Source organism: Carex rostrata, chromosome 8, assembly GCF_964058835.1.
Source record: "Carex rostrata chromosome 8, lpCarRost1.2, whole genome shotgun sequence".
Lineage (NCBI taxonomy): Eukaryota > Viridiplantae > Streptophyta > Magnoliopsida > Poales > Cyperaceae > Carex > Carex rostrata.
The window spans coordinates 10,879,285-10,892,357 of NC_135925.1; the positions used below are offsets into that span (position 1 = coordinate 10,879,285).

General features: G+C 33.9%; 1 protein-coding gene and 1 long non-coding RNA gene across 2 annotated transcripts; both read left to right on the forward strand.

Moving 5' to 3' along the window:
- The first annotated feature begins 707 nt into the window (after positions 1 to 707).
- LOC144558853 (uncharacterized) lies at positions 708 to 1,658 on the forward strand. The gene is made up of 2 exons (XR_013513006.1): positions 708 to 1,274; positions 1,387 to 1,658. It is a non-coding gene; the product is annotated as an uncharacterized LOC144558853 (long non-coding RNA).
- Positions 1,659 to 7,082: 5,424 nt separating this feature from the next.
- LOC144557756 (WPP domain-interacting protein 2-like) lies at positions 7,083 to 10,460 on the forward strand. The gene is made up of 2 exons (XM_078306328.1): positions 7,083 to 8,326; positions 9,661 to 10,460. The coding sequence occupies exons 1-2, from the start codon at positions 7,327 to 7,329 to the stop codon at positions 10,257 to 10,259; spliced, it is 1,599 nt and encodes a 532-aa protein (XP_078162454.1). The 5' UTR covers positions 7,083 to 7,326; the 3' UTR covers positions 10,260 to 10,460.
- The last annotated feature ends 2,613 nt before the right edge of the window (positions 10,461 to 13,073 follow it).

The following is a 13,073-nucleotide window of genomic DNA, read 5'->3' on the forward strand; positions in this document are numbered from 1 at the left end:
GTTGTACCTGCCTGTCTTAGTACCCAACCAAATTAGCCTGTCGTAGTTTTTTATTCATATGTATTTTTCCTATGGTTGAAGTAAAATATTGCAATCTGTTGGAGATACATCACCCGGGACATTTAGCATAACTGCTGACAATTTTACCGATTATACCTAGTTTCTTTCTCTCCTTTATGTCTCCATCCCAGTGAATTTCAAAGAAGATCGATATCCGGAATGGAAAATGTTTTCGTAGTTTCTACAAAGCACGTCACCACCATGTGGCACATTTTTTTTTTTTTTGGTTATAATAGTTAATTTTCTAATATATCACTGAACAAATTTTATAATATGGTATATATCGAAACGGAAAGCATAATTATTCAGAATTCGATGTCAAAGCAAACTTGATTGGCTGCCAAAAGGATTTGACCAGCCTAAAAAAAATAGGGGGGAATTTTATGGATCCCCCTCAAAAACTTCAATATTATGTATTTCCTAAAAAATTTGAAATATAATATTTACCCTTCAAAATCATAAAAACTCACGTATTTATCCAAAAATAATAAAATAATAGAACTTAACACTTAAATTTACCCAAAAATAATAAAATAATAAAACTTAACACTTAAATTTACCAAACAATATTAATTAATTGAAAAAAGACCATTATACCCCTCTTCGTTTTCTCCTCTCTCTGTGCCTTTCCAATTCCTGACGTCAAACAAAAAGTACTCCAAAACGCGCCTTGCTCCTCTTGCATATGGCATCCTTGCCCCTATATTTGTCTATTCTGCGCCTCTCCGATACTGCATCAGACTTGAATCGCTCCTTTTTGTTTGCTCTGTGCTGTGTCGATTCTCTGGACTTGGTTGTCAACGTTCCCTCGAAACCAAGATGGGAGATCATACCTGAGTCGCCTTCTATCGATTAAGTACTGAAATTAGGGAACTTGTGAAATCAGAGTCAAGAAATTTGTGAAATTTGTGAAATTTGTCAGTTATTTGTATTTTAAGGACATGCTTGCTGAAAATTACCAGGTCATTGCATTGTTTGTGCCACTGCCATCTACATGTTGTACCTTCAGTAACATGCCTTTGACGTGCTCCGTTTGTACCAGTAAAAAGTTTCATGGTTTAGAAGTAATTACAGTAGTATGTAATTAGTAAAAGGTTATCAATTAGTAATTCATGGTTTAGAAGTAATTGCATGCCTTGGGCGTGCCTCTTGTGAGTTGTGACTACATCTCAAGTATCTAAATCTGGTTACTCTCAACCATCAATTAGTAAAAGGTTTTCACTTATCTATGTTCTTATTTGATTAATTTTTTAGAAATTAAATCTCCATATTTATGGATGTCATTATAGTTTATAAATACTGACATTCTTTTCCCTTTTTTATTAGGGTACGAGGAAAGAATTCACAAGTATGTAGGAGTAAGAAGTCGAAGTCGTGTGATGCCATGAGTTGATTTTGTTTGATTGTCTAATAGTTATGATGTGATTTAATTTTTGGTTGTGATTATGATTGGCTATACTTGGCATTTTGTATGTTAAAAACTTGTTGGTACTGCAATGGCATTTTTCGGGGCTTTTGATTTGTATTAGGAGGGTACTGATATAGTGACTTGATTTGTAATATGGTAATACGGTTAAGGAGATAAATCAATTATGGAATTTTGGTCGAGAATGAGTTAATATTATGATTTGTTCAATCTTGAATTCTCCATTTTTATGCATGACACACTTATAATCTCTTGCCGTAACACGAAATTGTATCAGTTATGACATGAACTTACATTTTTTTGTTTAAAAAAAGATTGACAATGGCTCTCAAATTTGTGCTACCTCAAAGCAATTTTACAACTCTTAATGAGAGCATCCCCTTCAATAAATAAAAGAAACCAAAAACTACCCTGCACAAGTGATCGGTATCAAAACTGGTACAACACCTTAGTGCTTAATCCAAGCACTATCCTGTACCAGTGACCAGTACCAACACTAATACGGCACCTTGCAGTTCTTTAATCCAACTGCTACACTATACCAGTTACCGGTACCAACACTGGTACAACACCTAGAAGTGCTTAATCCAAAGTAAAACCTTCCTGAACTGCTGCATCTGCTGCAATGTTTGATGATAGCTTTCTCCATAAAAAAAACTCTCGCATTTCTTTGCTTCTGAATCAACCAACACGTTGATAAGAAGAGCAAGCCCCAAGTGTCAAAATTCATCATTTCCAATCTTTTAATTCTTGCAGCCGAACCCAACCAGACTTTGTGTACTGACTCATGCGGCCACATTATGCGCATGCCCAGTATGAATGCAACAAAAGAACATGTGAATAAAAGGTGTGGCGTTGTTTCAATTGGCCATGTCTCGCATGTAACACACTTCAAGTCACAATGAAATCATCTTCTACTCATCACTTCATGTGTGAGAAGTTTTGTCGTGAGCACTAGATATGCTAAGATACACCTGAATTCAGTTGAATATATGTAATGAAGAAAATGTAACTGAGTTATAAATTCAGTTGTATAAATCTTAAAGAAGAAAAAAAATTCAGGATATCAATTGCTAGAGCTCATCTCCCTTTTTCCATCGTTTTGAAATTGACGATGCTTCTAATGCCATCTCCACCCCTCAAATTTAAACAAAGTAAATTTTAATGCAATTACTTCTAAGTAATAAATCATAGCGGTTTTTGTTTGGTGCCAGGGAATTGGAGTGTGATTTGGCGCTTAGGTTGGAGAGGATTTTGTTTGGCGCTGAAAGGCACGGAGAGAGAACGGAGAGAACGGAGAGAACTTAGGGGTATAATAGTCCTTTTATTATTAGTTAATATTGTTTGGTAAATTTATGTGTTAACTTTTATTATTTTATTATTTTTTGGTAAATATGTGAGTTTTTATAATTTTGAAGGGTAAATATGATATTTCAAACTTTTGAGGAGAAAATATGTAATATTAAAATTTTTGAGGGGGATACATAAAATTCCCCCAAAAAAATACGACTGCGGTAGTGCCATACCTGTTATAAGAAAAAAAAAATTTAATATAAGCTTTACATAAATTTAACTAAGGAGTATAAAGAACAAATAGCAATGACCAATGAGAACTTAATTTAAATAAAAGGAGCAGCAGTTAAGGCATTTTAAGATTTAAGAACAGTAATCAGTCAATAAAAAATGATAACATAAAAGAATCATATTTAGTTCTGTTGAATAAAATATTTTTTGTTGGAGAAGGACACGAGAGTTGAAAACTGACTAATAGTTTCGGTCGGGTATTAAAAAAACAGACAAGCCATTTCATTACCTAAAAATATGATAAACCAAAAAATATATGATCGTTATATGCATATAATTCATCTCCGTTGTTATTTGTCTTCAGAAAAGTAGGAACTAGGAACAACATTTTTTTAGTTTTAACTATTTAATCTAAAACAAAGATATCATATTTACTTGTTAATCTAAAAAAAATATTCAATTCCCACAAGACTTTTTTTTTATTTGCAAGTTCAATGTATCTTGCCCTTATTAAATAATTAATCTAAATTAATTCGTTCTGAGACATCCATCGAACCAATCTTCTGTTGGGTGAACATTGACATTAGACCTCTTATAATTTGGTATGTAAAGTACTCGTACAATAGATTGGTGCCACCAAAATCGGAAATAAAATTAAATAAATGGATAAAAGGAACGGAGTGGAGCGAACCTCAATTCTACTTTTAGATTTAAGATGAATTTTAGAATAATGAGGTGCTGATGTGTTAGTTAGGGACAAGAAGCAGGTAAGTTCCTTCGTGTCATAGGTGCTTCCTCGTTGTTTCTCAAAAAAATAAATCAACTTTCTTTTAAAAAAATAAGGGTGATATCATAAGAGTTTCTCACACTTTTGGCTTTTGGCTTTTGCCAATTCTCATCTTATTTAAGGTACCCATTGACACTTTTGTTGGACAGTAGAATATAGGTAAAGTCAATTTTAATTGAAATGGGTATGAAAATGTCTTTACTTGATCTCTATTATACTAATTGACGCCTCTAAATGAATATTCTTTTTCAGGTAATCTATGAGCTGCTGCTTAATAAATATCATTAATTTTATGTGTATTATCAATGTGTATTAATTAAAAATAAATTTAAAAAAAGTACCACACTTTTGGCTTTTGCCAATTTTGGTTAAAAAGGTATCATTGACACCCCTATATTCATTATTCAAGTGAATATCCTGAGATAAGAAGACAAAATAGAAGCAATACTTGAAATGACAACCTATAAAAAAAACATCTATATCGAGATCAGCTAAAACAAGATGAGATATTCAAAAGAAATTACTAAATAACTTAGTTGCAATCACTATCCTAAGCCATATATTTAAAAATCTAAAGTTGCAATCACTATCCTAAGCATTTAGAAGTTTATTTTATATAAAATCAAAAGAACAATAGATAAATGTACTAAAAAGGAGAGGTTGACTAATATTAAAACGTTTGTTCCGGAGCTGTGGTGTAACCAATCAGTTTTTGGATTTCAAATTTCAAAAGGACGATCCAAACCGTTAGATATGATCTCTATATTAAAGTGCTTAGAAACAAAATTTTACATTTTTTTTGGAGTTTTTTTTACTATTTATTAAGCCAGTTTTAAAATAAACAGTGAAATTTTTTGAATCATTGAAAATAGCGATTTTAAAACTAGCTTAATAAATAGTAAACAAATTTCAAAAAATGTAAATTTTGATCTCCAAACACATTTTATTATAGATTGAATGTTGAACGATTTGGATTGATTGTTTGCACTTTGAAAATGTAAAAACTAAAAAATTTGTTCCACAGCCTAAGAACAAATATTTTAATATTCGTTAACCTCCTAAAAAGGAATAAATTAATTTCCTCAGTCTATTTATGAATTGCCAAAATAAATTCAAACGAATTTAAAAATTTATGTCATCAGTTTAACTTCTGTTTTTTAGAGTGTTATCCAGTGTTGAAAAAAAAGCTTGAGAGACGAATTTTGTATTCGGCCCATTCGGCCGAACTTCTATTCTTTTCTGCAATCGCAAAGAGCCTCTTGAATCTTGATTTCCGTGTGGTGTTTACATTTTTCTAATTATAGTAATTTAATATATTTTTGTTTTCTATTAATGAACAAAGACAATAATTTTGTATGCGAGCCATGCTCCCCGAGTTTTTTAAAAATACCCAAATTTATAAATATTTTATTATAAATAACCACAGTTTTGTCAAAGTTTTCTTTTTATCCAAACCGTACAGAATATTTACGGTTTGAATTTTTTTTTTAATTTAAAAATTCCAAACCGTATATATTCCTTACGGTTTGGATTTTTTTTTTTTAGTCCAACTTTGCACCTCTGGTTAACATATCAAAACACTGTCAAAAATTATGAAAATTTACCGACATGCATTCTTGATTTCATAGAAGAAGACTGTGAAGTTTCATACAAAATCTCAAAACAGATCATGAGATATTGGCTCTCAAAAATTGCCCGAGTTGCTGAAAGAGTGCTTCTGAGCCCAAATTTGCACCTCTGATTAACATATCAAAACACCTTCAAAAATCATGAAAATTTACCAACATGCATTCTTGACTTCATAGAACAAGACTGTGAAGTTTCATACAAAATCTTAAAACAGATCATGAGATATCGGCTCTCAAAAATTACCCGAACTGCTGAAGGAATGTTTCTGAGCCCAAATTTGCATCTCTGATTAACATATCAAAACACCTTCAAAAATCATGAAAATTTACCGACATGCATTCTTGACTGTGAAGTTTCATACAATATCTCATAACAGGTCGTGAGATATCGGCTTGTTCAATATTGGAATGAAATATAATTAGGGTTGAATGTTACATACCTCGACTCTACCTGTCAGTAGTGGAACGGAGAGGACGATGGCCCTGTCGCCTACCTTGCATTTCATGATTTTTGAAGGTGTTTTGATATGTTAATCAAAGGTGCAAATTTGGGCTTAGAAGCACTTCTTCAACAGTTCGGGCAATTTTTGAGAGCCGATATCTCACGATCTGTTTTGAGATTTTGTATGAAACTTCACAGACTTCTTCTATGAAGTCAAGAATGTATGTCATTAAATTTTCATAATTTTTGACAGTGTTTTGATATGTTAATCAGAGGTGCAAATTTGGGCTCATAAGCACTCATTCAGCAATTCGGACAATTTTTGAGAGTTGATATCTCACGATCTGTTTTGAGATTTTGTATGAAACTTCACAGTCTTCTTCTATGAAGTCAAGAATGCATGTCGGTAAATTTTCATAATTTTTGACAGTGTTTTGATATGTTTATTAGAGGTACAAAGTTGAACTAAAAAAAATAATTCAAACCGTAAGAAATATTCTGTACGGTTTGGACAAAAATAAAATTTTAACAAAACTATGATTATTTATAATAAAATATTTATAAATTTAGGTATTTTTAAAAAACTCGGCATGCTCCCCATATGTCATCAGCAGTTAATTGTCAGCGATGAAATTCTTGGACACAAACTTCTGACCGGTATCCGCGGATCGAATTTCATCTCTAGTGGGTAGAATGAAGGGAGCTTTCCATTGTTCAACTGTTGCTAAAAGGCAATTGCCTAGTGCGTTGAAACTGGAAACTGGAAATTCCATTATTTTCTAAAACTGGAGAGGAATATTGACTTGAAACAGATACACGTGCCGAAGGCCACATGCGAACGACCCCCACCGCCTCGTGTCCACGTTCTAGTCACGTCCTGGTTCTTCTGATAAAATTCCTAATCTAATTCTACTCCTTTTCACGTATCGCAACAGCAAATTTGGAGTTCCAATTACCAATGAAATTCCTTACTGTTATATTTGTAAGACTTTCGAGTATTCTCGAATTATTGACCTATCATTGAAACTGCCCCTACTACAACATTTTCCCGAGACGCTATTGTGTAACAAAAGTTCGTTACGCGGTGAGCTCCTTACTAGTTTCAGGTTTTCAGTTGAAACTCTATGATTCGTTACATACTTAATTTACCAAACGATTTATAGAAACTATAACATTCCGAACCAGTTATGCTTACCTCCGAACTTTTCCCTCGACCGTGATCGTGATAATAATAAAAAGCTAAAAATATTTCCGGATGAAGAAAAGTAAATTTCTTTTTTCTTATCCTGCTGTTCTCTACTACTACGCGGAATTCTAGGGTTGAACTCGTTCCCTCGGATCTCTGATCTCTTTCCTCCTAAAATCCACCTCGAAATTCGTGCGAAATTTCCCGACCTTTATGGTTGTAATTTCCCAAATTTCCTTTCGATAAACCCCTCTTTATTTCGCGCCACCTTCTATGGATTCAGACGAGCTCAACCAAGAAGAAACAACTACCGAAGAAGCTCCTAGGAAACCAACTACTTCCAGCGGTGAATTGGATTTCCACCCCAATTCCGGTGATTTGAAATCCAACGGGAGCTTAGAGAAACCGGTTGGATCTCCGGCCACTGCCCCGGAGCAACCGGTGAATACTAAGAAAGGTAAAGGTTTGAGGAAATGGAGAAGGATTAAACGAGAATTCATCAAAGAAGGATCAGCTGAATTCACCAAGGAGGGATCACCGTCTGATTTATCTGATATAGCGCAATTAGCTCAGATGCACAAGCGGCGGATCCCACTTCCAGATTCTTCTAGAAACGCTCCGGTTGGAGATGAGCGGGACGACGTAGAAGGAGAGAGCTCAGTGGCTTCAGTTGAATCAAGAAACACGGGATTGAATGAGGTTAGTGACTTTGCGCCCCCGTTTGTGCCATCTAAGAGTCCAGAGGATGAACGTCCTTTGATGTTAAATGAACAGCCTCTGTTTTCGATTGGGGCCATAGATTCTGACAATAGTGAAGATCGGAGCAGTAAATCCTCCACGGCAGCCAGTGCACCAAAAACACGGTATGACAATCTAGGGTTCGGAAGAGAAAGACACCGTAACAAAGGCTCCTCAGTGTTTGGCACCAGTCAGAGAGGCTCACGTGCCAAAGGGGAAACTGGTAGGAGCCACAGGTTAAAGGCTGAGGCTGAGAATTCAAATTCGAATTCAAATCCGGTGAGTAATGGAAAGCACAGTGATATATCAGTAAATTATGATGGAGGGGATAATAGTGATGAAGGATTGCAAGGGGAAGAGGTACGATCGGGGTTTTACAAAGAGAATGGAGGCATGGAGAATCCAGGTCACGATGAATTTGGGCCCGCTTTCGAGGAAAGGAAGGATGTGAATAACGGTTCAGAGAATCCAAGTCTGGACCCATTTGTCGAGTCAATCATGTTTCTGCAGACTGTTCAGGAGGCGCTTGAAACAGGTACAGTTTGGTTTTTGACTTGGGGATTATTTTATTTTTAGCATAGTGGTACATAAACCAGCTTGATTGGTATGACATGAATACTAGAAACCTTTTGGCATTCTCATTAGAAAACATTACCAGTGCCAGGTCTTAGTGGAAATACATATATGGTGGCAATCAATCTAGTAATAGTTAATTCTTCCACCTCTTAATGTTCTTCCACTAATATTTTGCGTTGTATTTCTAATTTTATTGTTTATATTCAAAAATGGTACAGCAAGCCCCTTCTGTAGTCCTATTACATGCAATAGATGTTAGTGACATGAAAAAAAGAATGATCAAGACCCAGTAGTTGGCTTTTAAAAATATCCATATTACAGTACATATTTTCGGCCTACTACTAATCACTTGATAATAGTTAATTTACCTCTTAGTGTTCCTCCACTAAAATTTTGTGTTATATCTATTTTTTTTGTTTATTTTCTTGGTACAATATGTGCCCCTTCTTCGTTATTTAAATGCAACTGATTTTAGTTGCCTGTTAAAAAATGGGCAAGACCCGGTTGCCAGCCTTTAGAAAATCCGTCTGCTTGGCAGACAACACATATTGTTAGCCTACTACTACTCTCTTGGAAGAGCCAGAAAGGGGTTCTTTTGTCCTTTAATAATAATAATTTTGGTATATTGTGGTATGGGATTTTCTGTTTGTCCTAATAAAGTATTACAAGTGGTTGGCATGAAGTAGTTAGGTCTAAATTAATTAAATTTTTTTCTTCCATGTCTTGTTGTTTGTTCTTTTCCATATGGTAATATTTTTCTCAGTAAGTGATTGACATGAAGTAGTATGTTTTTGATTCAGCACCCTGAAACGGTTGTTATGTGCCCTTACCCTTGAAAACAAGACATTTATTGTCTGCATATTACAATCCATAATCTTTTTGTTGATTATGTCACTATTTTGTAAAACCTTTCATTGTGAATAATAAATTAGTAACTTACTTTCAAATGTTTATTATGCACGGATAGTGTATTTGTTTCTTTCAATTTTTAAATTTGTAAATATTTTTCAATTGGGTAACAACTACTTTGTTGTTTTTGTTTTACATAGGAAATCACTATCTGATGAATTAAAAATTCAGGAATTATTTGAGTGAAGCACGAATTTTTGTATAAGCCATCATTTTTCTGGAGTATTAATTTCACTAACAGGGAATGCTTAATGGCTTAACGTGAAATGGCCCCATAGATTCCTAATTCATTAATAGAGCTCAACTAAGCAACCATCAGAAGTTAGGATTAGATATCTAATTACAACCATAATTCTCTGCTTATGGTCTTTTCTTATTTGTCAGAAATCGGGAAGTTCGTAGAAATAGAGAAAGAAGCCACTGGAGAATGTGAAGAGTCTGAATTGGGCGAATCTTTTGATTCAAATATCGAAATTAATCAACTTAATCAGAAGATCAACAGTCTAGAATCTGAACTAGAAGCAACATTAACCGCTCTCAGGGAAAAGGACTTGAAAATAGTAGAGCTGAAATCGCACGTAAACCAAATGCAGATGCAACCCGAGCTGGACCAGCTCATTCAAGAAAAACTGGAGGCTGAAATCAATTCCCTTGTGATTTTAAAGACAACACAAAAATGGAGACGAGTAGCTGAGGATGAAATTGCATTTTATGATGAAACAAAGTCTCTCTCGTCAGACCATAAAAAATTGACTGTTAAACTCAGAGAATATGAAAAAATGGAGGTGGTGCTGAAAGAAAAGTTTGAAGAACTGGAGACTGTGTTGAACGAAAAATATTGCAATGTCGAGGTTCTGGAATTTAAGAACCTCACTTATGACACCTCTCTTGTTTTTTTCATGGAGTTGGTGCTGTTGGTTCTCATGATGTTGATGTTTATCATGCACCTCTTGCCAACTTCTAGCGATATTGTGCCCACATAAATTAGTAATCTTTTTCTCTTCTTTTGTTGGTCGTTTCTTTTAAGATCCCATTTCATGTTTTTTTTTTTTCATTACTGTAAGATTTGTTAGGAAAACGGAGGTATTTTCTGCCTTATAAATTTTCCTTTTGTAAGATTGAGTAGATCATACCAATGATGCAATGTATTTTTCCTTTTGGTCCTCAAAGAGGGTATCCTTCCATAGTACGGATATTTGTCTTGTTGATCTTTTCCAAATACATTTTTGTCTTGTAAGATTGAGTCGTGTTAGTAGTGATATACCATTTTAATTTGGTCGTTAAAGTGGGTCCCCACATATAGCACGGACATTTCTTATGTGCAATTATGCTGTTAGCTAAATACAAGAAATGGTTCAAACATATAGCATGGTCATTTCTTATTTTGAAACTGGTATCGTGCTAGTTCTAGTAGGGCTGTTGGAGTAAGGAGAAGTGTCATTTGTTGACGAACTGATGTTCTACGGGACAAGTTACCTGAATGGCTGAATCTGTACAAGGTATTGAGATGAGGTTGTCTATGAATCTGAGTACCTTAGACATACACTTAGATTTGAATTTTGGGGACCACATGGTAGTGATTTTGCTAGGAACACCCTCACAGCTTTGGTGACTTTTCCATTTCTTTTTTTCTTTCTTTTTTTTTCCGTTTGTTGAGAACATGGAAATATGCCCAGGGGGGGGGTATTCTTCTTGGATTAAAGAAAAAGCACCAAATCTGCCAAATCAGTTTGTCTGTGAGACAGCTAACTCCCCCTTCCATGTATATCTTCCATTGGCCATCGAATTCGGTGAGGTGCAAAGATTCTTCAAGCCCAATCCCCAAGTATATGTGTCACACCCTGATCCGGATGTATAACAATCTATTTACTATTCACGTAACGCAAGGCACATAATTTTTATATATATTGTCAATATTATTTATTATTTTTGTGACATCTCAATTTATTTATAAGAATTATCTGACCATTTATAGTGAATAGTGCTAGATAAATGATCTAAGCACCACATCAGATAAATAATCCCAATTCCATATTTGTAGGTGACTCATGTTAATTATAATCTGAAAACATTTATCTGATTTTGTATAATGAACCTAGCACCACATCAGATAAATAACCCCAATTCCATATTTGTAGGTGACTCGTGTTAATTATATAATCTGAAAACATTTATCTGACTTTGTATAATGAACCTGTAAACTCACAAGGGAGAAACGAGTGAGAAATAATAAATTATTTTCAGTGTTGATTTTAACTCAGATTAATGAATTCAAAGGAAATCTATATTCATAATGAAATATCTGCACGAGAAACTAACAATTCATTCTATAATAACGAATGCAAATGCTCAATAACAATATTCAATTGAACAACAAAAATTGCATAAATAAATAAATCATAACTCTGTGAATTATTTCAATTTGGATCTAAATCTTTTAAACCATAAAGTCTGGTAATGTTTGGTTTTCTAACTTTATAATTTCTAGTCTAGTAACACAGACAGATACCATCCGACTTGCCGTGCAAACGCCATCCAACAACCCACGTCTGTCTTTTCACATAACATATATCTGTCGTGTCATGGATTATGCTTTTCTAACTATCTTGACAATTTGTTAATGAAAATAATACGAAACCAATATTAAAATATTATCATTATTGAAAAGAAAATCAATGATAAGACAGTTACCACGGTTCATTAGTTTACAGTCACAACTCACATTTATTTAATATCCTCTACCCAACCCGTACTGGGTTCAGTTGTGTATAAGGGTACTGGTGTAAAGTCTAGTAGCTAGCTAGACTTTACGATATAGTAATCTTTTTGCTCCACTATATGGAGGTTCAAGGATTGCAGTATTCAATATTCAATCAATTCAATCACTGTGGTCACAACCAATCATTTGCAATAAGAATCAATCAATCGATAAACAATATCAACATGACAGTCAACAGACTTACTTGTAATTCAATTTCAATTATATTGGACTATGCATATGATGCAACAGTTCAATCAATACAGTCAATCAAATATTCAAAATGCATAGTGAATTATAATTTAATTGCTAGTCATGAATCTCAGACTAATCCAATAACCACACACCTGATATCGTAAGGGAACATGTGAGGTCACTAGCAATCTATTCTTCCCGAGCATTCCATCTCACCAATCTCTTTCGCAATTTTACCTACTTTAAAACAATATATACTATAATCAATATTTGTAACATTTTCATAAAGCATAGCGGTGTGTTCATAAAGCAATCTATTCTTCCCGAACATTTTCAATATTTAAATCGTAACTATATGTTCATTCATTTATTTTTAGTTAATATTTCTATAAATATTAATCAAACTTCCATGTTAGATTAATTAAAGTTCCCATTTTAATTAGGAAGCTGATAACAATACCTGCGCTATAGTACCCACACTTGCGGTACTGTAATGCGAAGATAATAGTACCCGCATCACTATATCCGCACTATATCCGCGGGAGGACCACCGAAAATTAAATGCAGAAAGATAACTTCCTGTAAGGACTGCAAAATTTTCACAATTTTAATTTTTTTTCTATATTATTAATATCTACGTAATATTTTCTTTCAAATGAGATCCATGATGACGTACTTTCAGACTCGTCGTCGCGCAAGTATTTATACCTCGCCGTACAAGTATTTATACCTATACTTGCAAGTATTTTTTACATATGTCACTGAAAGTATTAATATCTAAGTATTGAAAGTATTTATACTTATACATTAAAATATTTATACGTATGAGGTTAACTATTTTTAT

Bases quoted from the DNA above. Each gene is read 5' to 3' on its own strand.
- LOC144557756 (XM_078306328.1), top strand. From the start codon at position 7,327: ATGGATTCAGACGAGCTCAACCAAGAAGAAACAACTACCGAAGAAGCT. The intron at 8,327-9,660 runs GTACAGTTTGGT...CTTATTTGTCAG, and splicing joins TCAGGAGGCGCTTGAAACAG to AAATCGGGAAGTTCGTAGAA.